General features: G+C 38.2%; 2 protein-coding genes across 4 annotated transcripts in view; one reads left to right on the forward strand and one right to left on the reverse strand.

Annotated features, from left to right (window-relative positions):
• LOC127434310 (extracellular superoxide dismutase [Cu-Zn]-like) overlaps positions 1-23,427 on the reverse strand; it is a 794,804-nt gene that overhangs the window by 670,850 nt on the left and 100,527 nt on the right. The window lies entirely within an intron of this gene.
• Positions 13,902-23,427, forward strand: part of LOC127442676 (peroxisome proliferator-activated receptor gamma coactivator 1-alpha-like) — a 54,776-nt gene continuing 45,250 nt past the window's right edge. For all 3 annotated transcript variants that reach the window (XM_051701248.1, XM_051701953.1, XM_051702759.1), the window contains exons 1-2: positions 13,902-14,086; positions 16,663-16,842. In XM_051701248.1, coding sequence (XP_051557208.1) covers positions 14,039-14,086; positions 16,663-16,842 — 228 coding nt within the window. In that variant the 5' untranslated portion in view covers positions 13,902-14,038. The remainder of the gene's footprint in view (positions 14,087-16,662; positions 16,843-23,427) is intronic.

Below are 23,427 nucleotides of genomic sequence, written 5' to 3' on the forward strand. Positions count from 1 at the left end.
GCAGTGAGGTCTTACCAATTAGTTCGACCGCCAAAGAACTCCCATGAGCTTTGAACTGCATGTAGTAAAACAATAAAGTAGATTTTAAACATTTTCTGAAGAAAATGTAATTGGTGCTTGCCTGTTCAAAACTATTTTTAGCATGTTGCTATGCAGTTACTTGGGTATTGTGGGTGGTTGCTAGATCGTTGCTAGGTGGTTGCTTACTGGCCCAAGTCATAAGAGCCTACCTCCATGTCTTTATGATATTTTGGTCCCTGAATATGGCTGAGATTTCTCTTTCAATGTAAATGCATGGGACTTTTTATGACCGTTTTATTGCCCCCACCCCCAGCCCCCCCCCATGAGAAAATCCAGGGATAACTTTAATAGAAATGTAATAGTACTAACACTTTTTGTCAACATGCCACATGATATGAGGTATCATTCATGTCCGTAGCACAAATGTGCAGGACGAGTTACCCACTGAAGTTTAATTCTTAGCGTAAGGGGTTTGTTAAAATTCCTAACGCTAATTATGAACAATCCACAATATTCTCAGTGAGCCCGCTGTTTCGCTAGGTAGGCGGAATTTCTGGTTGACTAGCGGAAGTGCGATTGGTTGCCGTTTTGTGTGTAGCCAGTCTCTGCTTGCTTGCGTGTCATGCGGTTAGATTCTTGCTTTTTAAATGTTGTAAGATGTCTTAAAAATTCCCGGACAATGTGTGCAGTTAATGGTTATCCTAATAATCAAGCGAAACTAAGCAAAGTGCTCCAGTCCCAGATGCTGCTGCTTCCATTGGCAGCCTACAGAAGGATTGACTTAGGAACGTCTGTTTGAAAAAGCTTGGAATCATTTGTTTGTGTGCTCTTTTCACTTTATTGGAAAACAGGGTGGATTACTTATATTATCCACCATTCCAGTCTGGCTACGATAGACATCAAGAAATGAAGCACAATGAATTACATATAAATGATAGTATTATTGTGCTAACAGGTGTGTGCTGTGCTGAAAGTTCATTAGAAATGTTGAGAGTTTGTTAATTTCTATTCAGCATTGGCCTTTGTGAATGCTTCACGTATTTTGAAATAGCATTATTACTGAGTATAAAAAGGAACTGTGTTTTTCCTGAACTGTCTGTGAGTAGTGATGATGTTTTCATTCTGTAATGCTAAATGGATAAATTCTACAGTGGAAGACCATAATTATTAGATGAGACATGTTCAGTAGTGAGATGTTTTTATTACGTTTGAAATTAATTGTATTATGATTTTCCTCTGCCCTGCATTTTTCCTGCCTGCAATTCACTTTGTTTTGAGTGTCTTTGCAGAATGTGCTTGTCTTCCCTTAAGGGGAAAGGTGGTTTGGAAAACAGTGTGGACAGTAATTCAGTATCAATTAAATTTATTTGTACAGTGCATTTAATAATACACATTGTTTTATATTTTCATTTAATTGAACTTTAGTGCACAATGTTTATAATGTATGTCCAAATAAATATGTTTATTTGTATTGCATGTAGTTCTTTTTGTATGGTACAGTTTATTGTGTGGCTGTTAATACATCATTATTTCCACAAGAACAAAATTCAATCTATCAATAGGATCAGTTGTTCAGTCAACACTAAAACATTTCATGTAGGTTATAGCATTTAGATACAGAGACTATGTATGTAAACTAACAATTATAAAGCTAGATTGAGCTTACTACACATTCATCTCCTGCAAAATAATTGTATTTTATCCGAAAAATGACAGCATGACAGTATCATCGCCTGAGTCTGTGTTTTCCTTTTTTTTTAAGTGTCTTTTTAACGGTGGATTTCCTTGAGCTAGAAATGTAAACTGTACTGGGTAAGGGAGGAGGCTATTGTCATATGATAATTATTTTATGTTAAGTATGGTAGTCAGTTTACAGCAGGGGTGCTCAAACTTCTATGGAATGAGATCTACTTTTTCATCATGTTATTGCAGCAAGATCTACCATGTACAATAAAGGCAAATTTCAGCAGTGAAATTTGATTCTCAATACCAGCTTCAAAACCACAACAAATAATAACACTAACTAATATGTTAATTATGGAAGAAGGGTTACAAGTTCTTAAGTAATTATTCAAGACTAGTAAACAGTCAGTAAAAAAGTAACAATAAAAACAGCAAAGAATAGAAATAGATTAAAAATAATAGAACAAAAAATAAAAAATAAGAAAATACAGTGCTTTTTTAACAACTTTAAAAGTTTTTAACAGCAGTACGCTATCAAGCATTCAAGTAAACATTCAGAATGAAATGCAATATAAAACTACTACTGGTCTTCACTCTATGATTATAATACATTAGTACTTTTTAAAGCTACTGTTACCCAGTCAAGAGCAGTGAGTGTTTTCTCGTTTTCTTGTTATGTTTGTTTGATTATTATAATGACACCCTAGACGGCAGCAGGTCAATTAGCTTACATTTATACTTACAAATCTGTTTACTTTCACTTTAGACATCACTCTCTGTGTTTACATGAACACCTCACCAAGACAGAATTCTTTTGGCAGAATTTTTAAATGTATTTGACCGTTCAGGTGTGCATTAGCGTGAGCATTTTGGGAACACACACGCATGTTCAGCACACACACATACGCCACCTGTCAATCAAACAGGGTGCAGCTGTTACTAGATCACTAGCGAATTATAAAATTACATGCTCTGGATTACTTTCAACAGCAGAATAAGAATATGAACTTTCTAATAAGTGACATAGGCCTAGGCTATCACAAATATAGCCAGTTATTTTTCGTTATTGACATTTTAATCAGTCTGCTTGTCCGGTCGGGCAAGTAAAATTCTCTTTCATTTGCCCCTTCAAAAATCCACTTCTCCCAGACAAGCGTTAATGTCGAGCCTTGATTAAATATTGTATTTAACATTCTCTGGTAACAATTTTTCTTCTGCAGTATAGCTCCTAAATAAATGTATGTTGTTTTAAAGGAGTTTTAGATATTATTTAAGAAAACAAGCCAAAAAAGACATCACAAGCGTATTTTGTTCCAGTGTATAATGGGCTAAGACTACACTCTCTCACCTTTATGTTCATTCGATCCATCTTTAACTCACAAAAAACAAACTTGCTCTTCTTAATAGAGCTGCGTATCGCTGATTTTCTTCATGATAAGATACACAAAGTGAACGTGACATATATATTATGATTCACTACATCACGAGCCATCGCGTTATAATCTAGCTGCAACAAATGCACGCAAGTGACGAGTGTCCCCGCGCCAGGGTATGCATCAGCCGGGAGAAGATTCAATCTCTTCCCCGGTCACTTCACGCAACTCACTGAAGCGGTGCTGACATCACAGAGAAATGCCCGTTTCTGAGTTTATATTCATAACCCGCTTCCTTATTATTTGAACTTTAATAAATGATGCTTTAAAGATATAACACCAGAGTGTTTCATTTGGAAATGGAATGCGGCACAATAATCGGTTTATCTCGATTATCTTGTTTTCATAATCGTTGGAAGCCAAAATCGTAATTGAAAATAAAATCTGATTAATCGCTCAGCCCTAGTTGCCAGTGTGCATTGCTGGTGTGTGCACTCCTTGGTCACTCCCGTCATTCCCCGAGTGAGGGCTGGTGGCGTTGTGCAGCCCGGGTTTTTATTTGTCTTGTTCTCCTTGTAATGAACAGAGGTATGTGTGTGGTTATGTGAAATGTGTTTTGCACTCATGAAATTTGTTCACGTTTGTGACTTTAACTTGTGTTTTGCAGCTGGAATTATGGTTTCACTCACTTTCGCAATGCTGGCACTGTAAGTATGCATTTAAAATGGAGAGCTGTGATACTTGGTATTTTTATCTTATTCCTATCTGTTCTTCACTGTAGGTGTATAGGGCAGAATATGTTCCGTGCTAGTCTGCAGTAACTTATTGGTGCCAGTGGGTGAACGTGAACCTGGGCTGTGCTGCTGTTTTGTCTTTGTTTGTTTTGGCTTTGTTTCTCGTTTGTTTTTCTTAAGTCATCTTGGAGTAACTGACTGCTGTGTTATTGGTGCTAACAAATTACTGCCACTTTGTATGTTCATTGTCTAATTTTAATATTTATTCCTTTTTATGAAGTGCTGGGTTCCTCCCCGGGGAGGCTGGTTACCGGGTATGGTGTTCCCCCTCATTTGCTGTGATTTGTTTGCACCTGACGATTAGTTTTCAAGTTTTTTTTTTTTTATTATTATTATTTTTTTTATTATTTTTATTGCAGTGGGGGTACTAGGGTGGGCTTGACAAGTGGTGTTTTTGTGCCTCCTCCAGTGTGGGTTGCCTCCCTGGTGGTCAGCTCCTGCCTTCCAAGGATCTTAATTGTTTATTGTCTTAAGGTGTATATTGTTGGTATGTAGATGGTATGCAATTTGTTGGAATTTTAATTACCCATTGATGTTACACCTGTTTTAACTAATGCTGACCTTGAATAAAATGCACTTTACTGTGGATGACAGTCTCTTTATCTTCACTGGGTATGATGAACCTGTGAGTCCTTATGACTTCAATAGTTTCCAACTTTAATTAAGCTTTGAACTCTGTGGGTGGAAGTCCCAAGGTGGTGTAGTTGGCTACATCTATTCGCTTTTCACTCTACTCCATCACAATCGCCTTTGCTAGCACCACTAAAAAACCATGCACCTTGGTGGGTCAGGAGTGCTGATGGGGTCAACAACTAGGAACATTGTATCCTGGAAAAGACAGTGGCATGGCAGATTAAACAGAAATGTCTATTCCACAAATGTTTTATCCAAGCTTTGTGATTCTTGTCCTTTGGTGGATTTAGGCATTTGTATGCACACAAATTAATACATAAAAGTTATATCATTCAGCACTAATTAAATGGAGAAACTTCTCCACAACTGTCCACAACATTTCTGATCTGTAATTTGAAAATATTTCCCCATTTGCTGCCTGGTTGTAATTGTTCTTGCATATCTCTGCTGAATGCGTATCATCTTTCCTCATGTCCAGATGATGTGCCAATTACTCTCTAATTACATGCGTCATCTGGATGATAAATCCTGTTTACCGTACTGACAAGCCTCCCGGTGGTCGCAGACTGTCTCTAGAGAGAGGGATGAAAGGATGGACCTTCACAAAGAGGATGGAGAGAACAGAAGATAGAGCAGGGACTGTTTCTCAATATAGCCCCTATGGTGCCAATGACTGTGACTGAACAGTTACTAAGTTTGGTATTAGGTTAAGGGTTTGGTAAACAATTTCTGTTCATTCGCAGTTCATTTGCAAGCAACTTTAGCTGAATTACAGGGATATGACCTAAAGTAAGGAGGCAATACTGGTCACAGCAGCACATTTAAATATTGCTTGATTTGTGATGAGATATCTCTGCATTTCAAAGCATTGATCCTTTGTCCATCTTGTAAAGCAATCTAATCCGAAATGCCTTGCTACTTTGAGATACTATGACTTGAGGTGCAGATCTTGCAGTAGAGTTGGGTATCAAAGGCTATGTTCACACAGCAGCAGAATATGATATCAGTCCTCTTTTGAGTGCTAAATACAGTAACGTTTGGTTATAAAACAGATTGACATCCCCATTCTATAACCAAAATTACTTTAAAAATTATCGGGAGGCACAACTGAAGTTTGAGAGCAATTTCAGTTGATCTTCGGTTATTATTTGCTGTAAATCCATTCGAACAGTAGGGATTTACAGTAGGTGGACTTTTGTTTGGCTAAAATCAGTCTTTGCTGCCCCCAGTGGCCAAAGTGGTAAGTGTATTTGGGTGTATGGGCACATGTGAGCTCCATTTTCTGTTAAGTCCACAGAGGGGTGCCAAAAGTGAGTTGTGAAGCGAGTTGTTTTCAGCTGTACAGGCTGTAATACGGTGGAATGCATAAACTGCACCTCCTAAACAAAATCCCATGAATGCAATGTTAGGGGGAAAATGCAACCTCCAAATCACTGATTATGCATCTGCGATTACTTCCTGGTTTCAAAGCAAGATCCAAACCCCTGTCTCCCAGGCTGCTGACGCAACATGCTTGCATCTGCTCCACAGGAGAAGGTAAACATGCTGGAGCAGATGCAAAAATGTCTGATAGGATATGTCGCTTGTCAGGGAGTCAGCATAATGTGGCCGATCCAAGGGCACCAGAACTCTCGGAAATAACTTAATGACTTCCTATGTGATCATGTTGACTGACTTCATTTACCTGATCATTCAATATACAATCCGCTCCTATCTGCTGTTGTGCCATATGTATGATACAATTTGAGAGTTACACTTCTTAATACTGTTGTCAGTCCCAAACACTGATGGTGTAAACATAGCAAAGAATGTTTTGTCATTGTTTCCGATCTCAGAAGTGTCATATTAACCAACGAGAAAATGTTTACCAGTTTAATTAGATTGAATTCAATTTTCCACAAGTGTGGACATTTCTTGGTTTTATCCATTCATTTAAGTGCCCTCCATTCTGTCAACTCAAGAATTACACTGAAAACTACTACCATTGAATCACCCAACCATCTCTACATTAATTACACAAGAATTGTGGAGCTGGCACTTTACTGCATGACTGCTTTTGAGGCCAACTGGGCCAACACTCTCTCCTCTACTACTTTAATGTTCCAAACTATCCTCTATAGACTTTATGTTTCACAACATTAGTAGCTTGCCAGAGAGATATTTGTTAACCAAGGCTTGGGAACTGCAGTGTAGACACTGAAGTCTAAGAGACTCACTGAAAATGGTTCTTGTGGTTAACCACTCAGGGAAAACATTAACAAACATGAACCACAGGCCCAGATAGTAGTTAATACACACGTTCCACATGATGGTTAGTGTTTTTCACACGGTTACTGGAAAGCCCAATATTTGTGGTGAATATCAAGTGAATTGAATATTTGTGTGTGAAATCTCTTCAGAGCAGAATCATTTATGTGAATTTCAGCATGAGATGCTTCAGTTTTCATACAATATTCCACTTTTTCCTCAGCCAGTGGTTTTATTACTGAAAAATAACTTAAAGCACAACAGGAGTGATTTCTTTCTGTTTATTACCAGGATGTCCTGGGCCAATGAAGGCCCCATGCAGTTTGATTGGTGACATGGATGACTGTTTAGCTTAGGAAGGTCTTCAGATGACTGCCTGGAGTTCAGTTAGTATGATGAAGGCATCAAAGAGGGGATTGTTGATTAATCTGGATGACTTTGTCTTATTTCAGAGGCAGGGGCAGACTGGCCGTCGGGAGCGCCGGGCGTTTTCCCAGTGGGCTGCTGGGTAATTTGTGCCGGCCCGTTGCTGCGCAAGTACCGGCCCGTCCTACAGGCGATGTAGACAGCTGCTCCAATGTATACACGCAGTCTCCATTACAGAGTGAATATTCAAATAGTTCTGTAAGGTATAGCCGATACAATGACTTCTATTTTGAAAAACTGAAATTGCTTTTATTTTAAAATTACTTACACATCAAAGCGCATTTCTGTATGTGTGCAGTAACGCTATGCCTCGCGTGGACCTGATTATTTTACATACAACTCACAATCACGGTGACAACCAAAGACAACATATTAAGTATAAGATGAGCTCTGAATAATCACAAAATGACAAATAACTGCAAGTTAACTACAACAAATACAATAACAGCAGCGTATATAAAATCTGCAAACAGTAAAGCTATGAGCAGTACAATGTATTCATACCGCAGGGAGCTGATGTGCGACTTGCTGAATAATGCTCACGCCTGATAAAAATACAGAAAATAAGTCATGAAAAATATTACTTTGTGGCTATTTTAGTCTTTGAGGCTTACTTTGTTTAAAGGATAACAGAAACAGCGCTTGTCAGCTTCTTGTCTCAAGAATAATCTGGGGAATTAAACACTGCAGATATAAAGACGCAACAAACTCACATAGAGTGAAACATGAGCAATTAATCTGCAAAATATCTGCAAAGTTCTACACTTTAAGAGGTGTTTTTTGTATTATTTATTTTTTTATATTTTTTTTACATATATTTATATTTGTATATATTTATATATGTACATATTCTGGCAAACTTTGTTTTCACTGATTTTTTTTTTTATTTATTTTTTTTAATAAATATTTACACATGGTTATATGAGTAACTGACACACAATTTTAAGCATTTTCATCTGTGTCCTGCTGTGTGACACTTTCTTCATCTAATTATTTAAACAACATATTATGATCTTGTATAGTTATATATACATATATATTATTATTATACTTGTTGTTTCCACAACCTCATATTAAGTTGAAACATACATATAAGTTGAAAGGTGATTAAGAAACTTTGAAGAAATGCTGACTTGTCACAGCACCTAAAATACACACTTTCCATTGTACTTTCATGTACATTTTAACCTAACGTCTGTATGTTGGGAAAAATGTTTTTGGACATGTTATTTGCCTGAGCTATAAAGTGCTTATTTTATTGCTTTCTTTAAAAAATACACTCATCACATTTACAGTGGTTTATATGTTTTAAAGTTATGATAATTTTTGCACTGTGGGGCCCGTTGTCATGACTAGCAGTCAATAGAAATGTCTTCTTTTTTTCAACACAAAAATTTTAAATTGAGCCAGAAAATGAAATCAGTGAGCCGGTGTGTTATGTTGTGGTGTGTTGCGGGCCGGGTTTGGTGGGCTGCTCTGGGCCAGAAAGTCCAGGGCCACTTTTTTGTCCCAGTCTGCCCCTGTTCAGAGGTAACAGTTACTACCTCTGTTATCACAAAATTTTCTATATGGTTGTCTATATCACTTTTTCTGTTTTGAATATATTATCCTCAATTCTATTACTTTCCTTATGTTGTGTTATTATTTGACTTCTCTCTCAAACACTCTGGCCCTGTTTACACCTGGAATTAAAATGATAGTTCACCCAAAAATGAAAATTATCTCATAATTTACTCACCCTCATGCCATCCCAGATGTGTATGTTTTTTTTTTCTTCAGCAGAACACAAACAAAGATTTTTAGAAAAAATATCTCAGCTCCTTAGGTCCATAAAATGCAAGTGAATGGTGATCAGACATTTGTAACTCCAAAAATCACATAAAGGAAACATAAAAGTAATTCATATGACTCCAGTGGTTAAATCCATATGTTCAGAAGCAATATAATAGGTGTGGGTGAGAAACAGACTATATTTAAGTCCTTTTTTACGCTAAATCTCCACTTTCAGATGTGAAAGTGAAACTAAACAGGCACCACATGTGACTTTCAGATGTAAAAGTGAAAGTGGAGATTTAGAGTAAAAAAAGGACTTACATTTTGTTCAAAGTTTAAGAAAAGTTTTAGCACAATAGTTGACTGAGAGGTGAGTATGCGGTCCTTCACTGTTGTTTGGTATACATTAGGACTCGTTAGTGGTTACATGACAATTGCAATGTGGCCATGTGCATTTTCGACTACCTCACACAGCGTTTTGGATCCCATTTACACCTGTAATTAGTGCTGTCCACTTGTGAATGGATCACCTGACATGGATATTAATACCAGGTGTTAATGTGGTCAGTGTCTGCCTTGGATAATCTATCATTAAACAATAAGGAGCCTATCTACGTGGCATTTTGAAATGAAACAAAACTGCTTTGTCTTTACAGATGTTTGTGCCTTACAACCCAGATATGCTATGTCAATTTGGGGAGTGGGGGTGGCATAAAGGAGAATTTCCATCTGTAAGGGGAAAAAAAGATGATGATACATTATTTTTTTTATGATGCCGTAAGGGCTTTAGCCTTGGTTCCACCCTGTATGCAAGCCAACAACTTGCATGTAATTTTCTCTTTCTCCTCACGTGTTCTAAGAGTAATTAGGCCGGTCATGGGCAGTGCACTACTTTTTGATAACATTTCTAAACTGTACTACCTGTGCGCCACCTCCCTCCCCTCCCCCATATTTGACCATTTCATGCTAGGATTTTAACATGAGAGTTTCTTGCAGGCACTGCGCTCAAATAGTGACCTAATTCTTCCCTTGCATGCCGACACTGCTGAGAGAGCAAGAGACTCATCTTCTCACACAAAGGGAGTTCTAGTTCTAATCATACCAGGACTTCATGAGAACACTTGCTAATGCTTTCTCCATTTTAATTCTGATAACAAGTACAGCTGTGTTTATGTTGTGGCTTCAATCAATTTAATTCCACTTATTTTGGATGGCTCGAGAACTGTCCTTCACTTTCTGACAAATGACAAGGAAGTCTTAAAATAATCTCAGCTTCCATGTGAATGCATGTCATTTTGAGCTTGTAAACAAATCCCGCTAGTGCTCGTCTTCTCGCCAGACTCATGCTTTTCGCCATGCATCTTTCATGACTACCTAGTGATTCTAACTTGCCTTAATAACAGCCTCAGATGAGGGAGCTTTTTTCCCATGTGCCACTCTGACAAAAAACCAGAGCCAGGTTTTTTGCTCACCCATGATGTTTTTGTCCGCAGGAGAGCAAGGCTTGTGTGCGTCAAGCTTTCTCTCCAAAAACATATTACAGGTCTTTCAGTCCATACATCTCTCTTGAGTTATGTCCTTCGTGTGGATATGCTGTTGTGTCCCACCATTGTTATTTCCAATTTTATAGCTGAGCCCCGGCAAGCACGTCCTAGCCCCTCTATGCCACTTACTGCAGTAATACACACTGGGCTCTCCAAGGTAGCAATCGGCCACACTCCATACCTCCTGTGAAATTGCATGATTTATCAATAGAAAGCTTTTGTTCTGATAGACTAGGCTGAATAGCTTCCTTTGATTCCTTTCCCAAGATGACTTCCTTTCAGTGGAATTGTCTTCCATTTTCCGCTATTATTTTGGGTTTTATTGTAGCCGTGGTACGTTGTGTAATGAAGAGATGCATTTTAAGTTAAGTGTATTTTAGAGACACTTATTATCTTTAAAGCTGCTTTCATGTGGTTTTCAGAGGATATCCAATAAGTCAAATAACTTTGACAAAGATCGGGAGTGAAGCTCACAAATAACTATAAAGTCAACATGTTGCTTCCGAATGTTCCAGTACCCTCCCATCAGGCATTTTTGCATCAGTTCAAATGCATTTATCTTTTTCTGTGGTGAGACTGATAGTGTGTTGCATCAGCAGCGTGGGAAACCTGGGTTCTCATCTTGCGTTGAAACCAGGAAGTAAACGTACTCGCATAATCAGTGTCGAAAGCGATTTGGAGGTTGCATTTCCCTTCTAAGATTACATTTTACTCCACTGACGGTTAGCTTTAGGTTTGGGGGTAGAGTTAATATAATACGCATTCCACTGTATTACATAATTTACAGCTAAAAACAACTTGCTTTACAACTTGCTTTTGGCGCCCATCTGCAGGAATTTCAGTTCTGATGCCACCTCTGTCATCTCTAATTTATCCTAATTCTGTTAAAAGATGGTTTATTTCCTTCCACTAAGCATTCTATTTCAAAGTTCCATGGCTAATTTCAATGGCAGATATGGAAGCTGTATTAAAAATCGATAGTACCTTGGCAGGAGTAATATTTTATATGATGATATATATATATATATATATATATATATATATATATATATATATATATATATATATATATATATATATATATATATATAAATGCCCATATTTGTTTTGTTTCTTGTTCCATCTTCAAATCAAATGGTAGAGTATAATCCACACACTGGCTTTGCAAATATAAGCACAGATGCCTTCAAACTGCAAGGTAAACTGCCTCTAAATCCACATTAATAAATGTTTTACAGTGCTGGTATGTCTAAGCCCTTATCCAACATAGCTTTCACAAGTTTAACTTATCTTTACAGACCAACGCCTTGTCTTTCTTTCTTTTTCTTTTTTTTCAAATTAGCATAAAAAATATAAAAGAGGGATTATAATTTCACATTTTCAAACAGTATTGAAGACCTATACATTTACAAGAAACAAAAAAGTAGAAAATAAGAATAAATGCCTTTTGAGTGTATTACCTTTTTTTTTCAATGTGCTGTTTGACATTCAGTTTGACAGTTCATTGTCAAATTTACGTTCAAACCTCACTGTCTTTCTGCACATTGAATGTCGCCATGAACTACATATTCATCACAGGTTTTTAATACTAGTTCTACCTGAAAACGAATATCTCCTCCTCTTGGAAATGTTCAGCTGCCAGCAAGAGGAAGAAAAATAAAACAAATCAAAACCCATTTGAAAGGAAATCACAACAGGGACATATTTTTAGCTTGCTATTTCTTAATTGCCATAAAGTGAACAATCAGATAAGATACAGTCCGCGTGAGTAAGAGAGAGGGAGAGAGAGTGAGCAAGAGAGCAGAAACAAGAACTACAGAGCGGGAATCACGTGCCATTACTACCATACGATAAGCAACCAACTATTTAAATCCCTCCAGCTCCAGTCTTGATCACAATATGGCATCAGTGTGTTGTCTATATGTTGCATTGTCACTGTGTTTATGCTACCGTGTAAGAACCATCTGAAATAAGAATGGTCGTCTGTGGATATTGCACATGCCTTAATCACTCCGACATGGGATCAGCTTCCTCTATTTGTCTTGAAATTTGTACAATAGCCTAGATATACTGTACATGAAATGTAAAATTCCAGGAAATATGGGCCTATATTTGCACTGCATGGGCATTTGCTTCAGGAACTGTTGGGTTTTCTGTGCATTATTAAAATGCAATTAGGTTGACATACTTTACAAACCCTTATTTGCTCATACTGTACCTCACTACATTCCATTATATCTTTTTTCTTTGATACATCATGACAACTCTAAACTCCTTTCTTCAGTGTTTTGGCCATAAATACTGATGAAATAGCTGACAAGGTGTGGGCTTCCAACTCTCAAGAGGGGGCGGTCATCATCAGTGGTCCAGCTAGGGTTTGTTTTGACTATCTACAAACCTCATGTTTGTGTTTTCTCTATCTCTGTTGCGTATACTTGAACTGGTGACACTGTACACCTTGTCACCTGCTCCTTCCTGGCGTTTAAATGAGGAAGAAAATCCGTCGTGAGCGTATTACACATTATCTCTAACTGTTATGACTCTTCAGAGCAGCCAAGTCGATAATGCTGCTCGATTTGTGAAGTCGATGTATAACCGTGACTGTAAACGCGTAAATTGCGCGTACTGAAGCGGACAGAACTGCTAAATGTGAAACGACATCCAGTGAGCTTCAAAATGAAGCAAACGTCAGTCCTGAGTTAGCGTGTATTTTAGTAGTACTTCTGCACAGGACACCTCCCCCTCACACACTCTTTACATTGAAATGTGCGCATTCGACTAAAGAAAATGCGTCGGAGCTATAGATTCAAAGTATTCTGTGAACCATCACAGTCCTCGCAAAATATCGACCGTGTTCTCAGATAGCCAACCAACCATCTAATTTAATTTACATTATTTTTCCGTTTGGAGATAAGCGATACCGTCGCAGATTTGCTTAATTATGGGGCCTCTGTCAACTGTTTACTTACGTGAACGAAAGTAATTAGGATTAAAAGCTTTTCTTAAATGGTACCAATATAATTACATAAAATACGGCGAATGAGAACGCTGTTCGCAAAAAAAAAAAAAACAGTACTAGAATGATGGGTCAGTTATTCCCGACTTTTCCTCTGGCTGCATGATATTTTTTTTTTTTTTTTTTTTTTCTATTTTTGCATATACTTCATAATAATTGAGCACATTACTCTTTAAAACGCCGTTTATTATATCGCGACCAAGCTGCGCTATACATTGTGTCAGTCGTTTTTAAGGAGGCATGCTGTGAGGTGCGAGCGGTTTTATAGTTTGGGAAGATTTACTATGCGCGTGCCAGACCCCACCCTCTTTACGGTACGTCATTGGCGAGTAACAGCGAAGGGGAGTCACTCTCCTGCCTACTTTTAATAGCTTTGTCATGTGATGGAAAGCAGTTGTAAGACAGGTGCCCTCGGTTCATTGTCAGTTAGGGGCGCTTCCCTGTATGAGCGCGATCTGGAGCGAGTGGATTGTCTCATTTTGCCGGTGATTTATTTTTTATTTTTTCGTAGCGTCATTCAGGGGCTGAATGGCGTGGGACAGGTGTAATCAGGATTCGGTGTGGAGAGAACTAGAGGTGAGAACTGATGTGCAACTTATTTCCCAGGGGCTGGAGAGCAAGGAAACGGAGCGCACAGAACGCCCAAGACTGGCTTTGCTCATGCAGTAGTTACCGTTAGGTGAAGTCGCCCGATCCCATAACCTGCGCGGAACGTACGGGTGCTTTAAATGCACGGGAATATACCGGGTTGAAAGAAAGTCTAATATTTGGGCAGAAATTGTGCGTGCAATGAACGGTCAGATGATAGCGTGTGCTTTTTTCTCAAGCTGTGACGGAGCTGAACAGTGACAGTCTACTTAGGATGTCTTGTCTTGGGAAATTGTGTTGACATGCCAGTCAGTGGATGAAGTGCACTCGCTCGCTCGCTCGCTCGCTCGCTGTAACGCAGGTGATGATGAGACAGGTGTCCGCTCCAGTGAGAGCCTAGTGTCACTACTGATGTGCTGGAATTACTAATATGTACTCGGGTCAGGTATTGTACATTGAAACTTTTTTCTATTAAATACAGCCTCGAAGAGGCTACATGCGCATTTTTATGCATACGGAGCGCGAGAATATGAGGACATGTGGAGCATCACATCACAAGAGAAAACAGATACTCTGGTTACTGTAATAACCTCGTTTACTTTTATTTAGCAAGACCACAAATAGCTTGTTTTCCTTGCCTGGAAACATGCAGGTTACACGTTGCTCCGGTACAATATGCCAACGCAAGTGTTACGCGATGGTTTCAGACAGCTTTTTTTTCCATAGCTATCCATGGCATTATTATTATTATTATTATTATTATTATTATTATTATTATTATCATTATTATCATTTTTTTTTTTCAAAAGTTAATTTTAAACATGTTAGGTATTCGGTCGGCGTTGAGTGAAATGTGAGAATACGCTCGTGATAACTGCGCCGATCTTTCATGTGAATTATTAGCGCAGTGTAAGAGTTTTATATTGTTTTGATATCTGTCTGTCTGTCTGTCTGTCTATTCTCGTTTACAGTAGCCTAGTAGTAGGCTGCATGTCCTTGCTTGGGAATTATGGTAGGCTACAGACGGAGTCTTAACCATTTTAGTTATTCATAAAGCAACGACTTCTCGTCTATTCTTGGCTGTCAAAATTTTATGATCAACATATTATTTAAAATATCGCTGCGCTGGAGGCAGCTGTCTGGGTTGCACGCTATGCACGTGTGCTATTGTTACATTTTTTTTTATAATTGTTTGTTAACTGTCCCAGTTTGTCTCATCTGGAGCAAAAACCCATCTAAACACAATCAGCGAATTGCCTCAACAATTTTAATCGTATCAGTTCCAGGTGTCCTCTCAGGTAGCTATAGTCTCTCTCTCTCTCTCTCTCTCTCTCTCTCTCTCTCTCTCTCTCTCTCTCTCTCTGCCTGTGCTCTATCGTGATTAAGCTTGTCCGTATTTTTGAGAGGAAAACAGCAAGACTTTGAACACTTAAGGATGCTGAGACCGAACACAGCCCGTGATGCATTTGATTTTATCAGAGCCGCTTCATGATTACCTTAGGATGTAACCGGTTTGCTCTGTTTGCCCAGCGTTTATAAACCTTCTGTAGAGGAAGCTTAAGATTTGTTTCATTAATAGATATAAAAATACTGAATCAAATTAAGCGATGATCAAGTGTGACGTGCGTCGCTGAATTGTTCAAACACTTTTCAATGACGCTCGCGCAAAACATCACTCTACAGCACCCTCTTCCGTCTGTAAAAACTCGACACTTGTGCGCAAAAACTCGCAGTGCGCTGCAGCTTCGTGTTTATTACTCAAATATTCTTCTGAACATGAAGTACAGTGCGAATATTCTGACCAATCAGAGGGCGTGTCTGAAGCGGTCTTCCCTACGATGCCCCGCCCCTTGTCTGTGTTCTGGTTGGTTAAGGTGTGCAATGTACACATCTGTGCCACTGGAAGTATGTATAATAAAGCTAAATGTATTGTATGACTTTTATCAATATCTGAGTTTTTATATATTTTTATTTTCTCTAACTTCCCAATTTTTTGTTTTTTTTGTTTTTTTGTTTTTTTTGTTTTTTGCTATCAGATTTATTGCTTGCTGCCTGACTGTAACACATAAAAAAAAAAAAAAAATAAAATTAAAATAAAAATTCATTATTGAGTACAATTTATTGTAAGTGGTTCTTCTTAGGAGATTTAATATTTAACTTTCAGTATTTCTTATTATTCATTTTAACATCAAAATAACACTGTCAGAAATTTAAAAGAAAGCTTTGGGAACAGCTCCATGTCACCTTTACTGCTCCATATTGTCTCAAGATTTCAGTTAAAACAAATAAAAATCTATCTGGTTTTAATTTAGAGATTACATGAATGTCCATGTTGCCTATTCCTGCAGCAACAAAAAAACAAAACTTGGAAACTATCTCTTAGATGCATCATAGACGACAACATACATATAACTAAAATGAACAGAGGTGTGATTAAGCCATGAACGTAATAAGGGGATGTGATAAGTGGTAAGATCTCAAATTAGCATTTTAGGAAATTGAGAGCACACATGTTCCAAATAATGTCTTGACAAATATGCTTACCAGCATCCACTCTCTTCCAGTGTGCTGCCTTGGTTGGTGAAGATCAGCCCCTTTGCCCTGACCTGCCTGAGCTTGACCTCTCTGAGCTGGATGTCAGTGACCTCGATGCAGATAGTTTTCTGGGTGGACTCAAGTGGTACAGCGACCAATCAGAAATAATTTCCAGTCAGTATGGCAATGAAGCATCAAATTTCTTTGAGGTAAAGAGGGTTTGCTGAGATGATGTTTTCTTATCTGATTGTGCATGTTTGTTTCTTGTAAAATTAGATATGATGCCAGAATCATACACTTTATTGTGAGAGATCATAACTGCGGGTGTAGAATTCTTCAAATGCTGGGGTTGTCAGTCAGTGCTGTTTATTAGTTTATGAATGATGCCTTGCACATTTTGAAAGCACAAATGAGCTTACACCATGCTGTCTGATAATTGGGGTGAGGTATCATGATAAGCACCCAACCTTTGCACAGTACTGTAGTTCAGTAGTGCTTTTTCCTTCTTAGCCCCCAGGCACTTTAATATACAGTATGGCTGTTTATATGCAGGTTTCTTGCATCTTCATCTTCAAGAGTAGTGAACAGCAGTTAACTTTTGAAAGTGAGGAAGACTACAGGATACATTGCTGACCAACACCCACTAAACAAATCAGACAAATTACTTAACCTGCAATGTACTACCAACTGGTTTATTTTGATTATCTCAATGGTCTCCAGTTTGAATTCTTGCCTTAGCCCAAAGGGTCCACTTCTAAACCAGCTCATCCCTGTCAAATGTTGTTGTTTTAAAAAATTGGAGGTAAAACTTTAAACCTGTTACACTTGCACTTCTCTGTCACTGACAAAGAAAGCAAAGTCCATAGGAAAAGAAATGAGGCAGCTAAAACAAAGTCGCCGTTGCCTGGGCTAGTTCATTATGTGTTATCTGGGCAGATAGAGAAGAGAAATGATAATGCTGCATTGCTCTGAGTGGTGGGAAACATAGTGCAGGATCTGTCACAAGGGCATGTTTTGGGGTTTTGTGGCATGGTGTGATAGGGTGTAGAATTCAGACATGTTCCTATTGGGTTGTGTGAACCACTTACCTGGACCTTGTAGTGCTGGGACCCCCTAAGTGTTGGAGAATGATTGTATAGGGCCCCGCAATTACTGAGTGGCAAGTAACAAGGGACCAAGAGCCTGGATGAAAATAAAACTGTGTGGGTGCATTTGAATTAGCATGGTAATAATTTACATGCATCACATTACTGTTCCTGGTGCTCTTGTAAATGTGACAGAAGCATAATTAAAAAATGTTGTACTGCCCTACAAAGGCAAAACACAGTAACTGCACAATTACGACCAGAATAAGGTTTCACACCTGGCTCATTTGGAGCATTTTGGAACCTGGTGCATTTTCTGCCTTGGTTCGGTTCATTTAGGTGTATATGAACATGGCAGTCACACTCAGATCCACTCTAAGACAATCATTTCGAGACTTCCTAGACAGGGTGGCCTCAGTTTCACGAGGACGAGGGGTCCAAATTTCATACACATTTTTTTTTTAATGCTGTGCTTCACCTCAGAGGTGATTGGTTTGGTTCATGGTTTAAAACTCTTTTATGAAGTATTTAATGAAATCTCTGTGGAAGAAATGAATGGAGAAAATACTGCTGGAACCAAGACGGCTGAAAAAATGTGCGGGTACTGCCACGCTCTATTGGCATAGCTGCGTTTTGGCATTGTAGGTCAGTATAGATTAAATTTTAAAATTATTTTTCATATTTCAGCCAGGTCATTTGTAAAATATATTTTATCTTATTGCACGGTGTGTATTATATGTCTGTAATTCTGCCCTCATTATCTGATTCAGATTGAGCACAAGGTGGTAAGACAGCTGATCCTAGGTCAATGAAATGGAACATGAATTAATGCCAATACTGTGATGCCAGTATTGATTAATGTGTGTTTTGTATGCATTTCCAATATTGGCCTATGTGGGTCAGTACAGTGCCCGAGAGCAGAGTGAAGACAGGTAAATTAATGGCCAGCTCTTACGTAAAGCTAGTTGGCAGAACTTTTTCTTCCTCCCCCTACACTCATTCAAACCCCTGGCAATGTTGTCTTAACCTTTCTGACTGCAGTTTAGTTAATGGGTGGCCTGGCAAGTTCTCTAATCTCACATACTCACACTGTCACACTAAAACCGGCCACACACACACAGACTTAGACAGATACACAAAGCACCGTCAGTTATGCTTATGTATTCAGATAAGTGCAACAGATATATGCCATGTGGACTAAAGGGATAGTTCACCCAGAAATTATAATTCTGTCATCATGTACTCACCCTAATGTCATTATTTCTATTGTGGAACACAAAAGGAGATGTTAGACAGAATGTTAGCCTTAGTCACCATTCACTTTCATTGCAGTTTTTTTTTCCATACAATGAAAGTGAAAGGTGACTGAAGTTAACATTCTGCCTAACATCTTTTGTGTTCCACAGAAGAAAGTAAGTCATACGAAACAACATGATGGTGAGTAAATAATGGCAGCAATATCATTTTTGGGTGAACTATCCCTTTAAACACGTTTACGTGCGACGCAAAGCTTTTTTCATGATTATGATTCATTATTTCATGTCTTACGTTTTCCTGACATTTTGTACAACATGTTCCATTATTGCAGGGCTATGAGGGGCAAGCCGGCAAGCAGATGAGAGTGAGCGATAGCAGCGGGCAGGGAAATGCAGCTTAGAGATTTTGTGTGACGTGACGGCTTATGCCTTTCAGTGGTAGTTCAGTCCTAGTTATCAAGCCCATCTCAGGGGCTAAAATGGATCTCTGGAGGTGGGGGCCAACAGGCAGCCCTTCTCCCTGGGGAGGTTAGAAACACTCAGACTTGAAAACCATGATTTCAGTCAAATAGATTTGCTCTTTTAGGCACTGGTCGAAGATTATCTAAGGATATTACTATTATCATGGATAGTACATTAGGATATTTACTGGCTATGTTGCAGGTGCTTTATTATTAAAACGACTAACAAGAACATGCATATAGGCTACTGTGACAAATATGGTAGCTTACAGTATGTGCAGTGGTACCATGATACAGTGATTACCATATTCATGTAAAATGATATTTACACAGTACTCCTAAAAATGGCATTACTATGGTAACAAAAAACTTTCTAAAGAACATGTGATTCCCACAGTACCAAAGGAACTTTTTAGGACTCTTTTTGTAAATGCAGAATGGTGAATTGAGCAGCAAGTAACAAAATCTAAGAAAAATATTTAAAAATGCACTTAAGCATGATGATTTGGCTTGATGATTAACTAAGAAATGGTGAATAGTGAAAAGTTAATGTACTTAAAGGGTTAGTTCACCCAAAAATTATATTTTTTTTACTCATTTACTCACCCTTATGCCATACAAGATGTGTATGACTTTCTTTCTTCAGCAGAATGCAAACAAAGATTTTTAGGAGAATATTTCAGCTCTGTTGGTCCATATAATGCAAGTAAAAAAAATCTAATTATATTTTTAAGATGTGTTGTGAAGTTACACTAGAAGTTTCAGCCATTAGTTCAATGCAATGCTGTGACCAACATCTGATATTGGACACTTAAAGGAATAGTTCAACTGCAAATTAAAATTCTTTCATCATTTACACACCTTCTTGATGTTCCAAACCCATTTGACTGTCTGTCTTGTTAGGCAGAATGTTTAGGCTACAGACTCAATCTCTATTCAGTGAAAGTGAGGCTAATTCTGCCAAACATCTCCTTACGTTCCACAAAAAAAATAAAAATAAAAACAGGACATAGGTTTAGATTGACACGAGGATGAGTAAATAACATCAGACTTAAAATTTTTGTGTGAACTATTCCTTTAAGCAGAGGTTCAGACTCAATGCTAAATTTCCCTCCATCTCCAACTCACTACGCTCTCTCACTACACTCTCTCGTTTGAGCCTGCAATTGTACTTTAGTAAACAGGTGACTCAAGTGTAGCAAGCTTACTTTTTGGATGGCCTTTAGCTCTGAGTCCTGGCAAGAGTTCTCACTGTTCGCTTTGCTGCATGAACAATGTGTGGAATGGAACACTCCCTGACTCTTTATTTTAAGGCCACTTGACACCAAATTGAAATAACTGCCTGTTAAGGGCCATACTATATTAGGTCATCCAATAGGGGCTTTGTGGTCAGGTTGTGTGATGTTTGTATCCAAACGTGAAACTATTCTGCCAACAAGTGTTTGGAATTAGAACTTGGTCGTAGGGTAAAAGCACTGGCTGTGCTTTGTAAGGTGAGCACTGTTACTGATGGCCAGTCAAAACTTTGACCAGAAATTGACCTCCTTGTCAGCAGTTGGTGATGAGCCAAGGTGTGTGTGTGAGGTGTTGGGGTCGGATGTCTAAGTGTGCGATGCGAGCATCTCTGCAGATAAATCACTGAAATATATCACACAATCTGAAGTACACACTCACAAATAAACACATGGATGTAAACAGGGTCCCATTTGCTTCTTGCTAGTCAAGTTATTTGTAAATCTATCAAACAGTCATTCCTGCCTGGCAAAACCCTGAGCAGCAGCAAGGAAACAGTGATTGATAAAATTGCCCAGCCGCATTCCTGGATCAAACGTACATATCTCCGAAGACAGAAAAATGCTCATAAGCACATCCACGCAGAGAAACACACACTCGCCCATGGTGTTAACAGTGACTGCTGATGGCTTCGCATTTTTAATTTGCAAATTTATGCTTACATTTGAAAACACACCATCAGTTTAGCTGCGCCAGTTCAGCTGGGCCAAGTATATTATCATATTGTGCTGTATAATGTGATTTCCTCAAGTGAACACTTGTGCAATGTGCACGCGCATACACGCGCACACACACTCAATGCTTTAACTTGTCGTACTGCATTGCCTCTTGAAGTGCAGACAATTTGTATGTAGTTTGATGCCAGCCCACTCAAAAGCACAGCTACAATTCTTAGTCTGCTTCTGTTATGTTTTTAAAAAAAATTTTTTTATGGTTGTTTATGTCACTTTGTCACCTCACCACTAAATTAATTATTTATCATAGCAATTCTGTTGCTTCTGAGTGAATCAGAGTGGTATAGTGAATTCCATTGGTTATATCTGATATTTTACATGAGCTGTAGGTTTATTTAGGTAAACCTAGATAGATAGATAGATAGATAGATAGATATGGTACTATACACATGTTATTATAAGCCAGGTTTAAAATGCAACACACAGTTATATACATTAAGTAACATGGGGTCACTTTTCCATCTCTCTGTCCACCAAGGGGGCCTTAAAAATGTTGAAGACCCCGGGAATAAGTAATTTAGCAGTGAATACGTTCTTTCCTGGAACGATAATGTCTGATTCTGCATCTGAATGATTATGATCACACTTATGTTATAGCTCCTCCATCAGTTTCTCTGGTTGTTTTCATCAGTCAAGAACCTTGTTCTGTCTACCCCACTGAAGTCTTAAGGCTGTGAAGCTTTGTTAAACAGCCTCAGAGAAATCTGAATTCCAGCGGGCACATGCAAATATATTCATTCGTAGTCACTTTGCAATGAAGGGAGGGTAAAAAGCTAGGGAGCGTGAGGAGGAGGGAAAGAAGAGAGGCATTGCAGTTGGAAAATAGTCCCCGCAGGGCATGTTAGGAAAAGCACAAGTTAACATCTTCTGCTTGTTGCTTTGCTTACTTGCATTCCATTTTCTCTTTCTTTTTTATGCTTTGTTTCCGTGTTCCATCCTCATTTTTCAACCCGCGCTGTCCATACACATCTTTTATTCTGTCTGGCCTGCTTTATCTCTTTGCCCATGCTTGCCCTCAAAAAGTGTGTGGTTGGTTGCATTATGAGTTTAGGTCTTTCTTCAGGGGCCTGTAACTCCAGCTGATCTCCACTCTTAGCCACCTGATGCTCATCCTAGAGCCAATTTAACACCCCACACACCACTGGTGGAGAAAAAAATTGGGGTACTAAGAGAGGAGGGGTATCTAGGGAGATTGGATGTGTATATGAGGGAAAGAGAGAGTCATAAGGAATAGAATATTGGTCTGTTTATCTATTATTTGTCTAAAACGTTTAATTTTTGTGAATATGGTTCTATATGTATTGACCCTTACCATTTTTTTTTTATTTTTTTTTATTATTTGGTGATACCAAAATCAGGTTGATTTTGCCAAAGTATAATTTGTTGTTGTTGAATTAAACCAGTTAATTTAGATGTTACCACGTGAAGCATATTTTGTAGGTCAAATTCTTTTTGTGTGTTTTTTTTTCTTTTTTTTTTTTTTCTTTACATGTGGTCAGTAAGTAACATTCTACCTGATGGAAACCAGATCTACCAGCTCACAGGCTAGCTGATCAAATATATAGATCAGCTTGGACTAGTTAGTGACTATAAATGGTCCTGCATCCTACAGGAAAAACCATGGCATTTCACCTTGGAGTTCCATGTAAATACATGCTATATATGAGGGAAAATGTACAGTTAAAGCCAGTCAGTTTATTAACCACAATGTACATTATATACATTATTCCTATAAGGATGAGGAGCAATTTACAAAATAATAAATAAATAAATGGACATGAAATATTGATTTGAGTTTAAATTATGTGAGAAGATAGAGACATGAGAGTGATGCAAGAGACATGAAACTAAAATAGCACAGCGATGTACGTAATCAGTAATCTGGTAATTTTAGCACCCTATGATTTCCATGATGTGGAAAACGGAATCAACTATCATGGAATTTGATATATTTTGGATCAAATT

Source organism: Myxocyprinus asiaticus, chromosome 1 (genome assembly GCF_019703515.2).
Source record: "Myxocyprinus asiaticus isolate MX2 ecotype Aquarium Trade chromosome 1, UBuf_Myxa_2, whole genome shotgun sequence".
NCBI lineage: Eukaryota > Metazoa > Chordata > Actinopteri > Cypriniformes > Catostomidae > Myxocyprinus > Myxocyprinus asiaticus.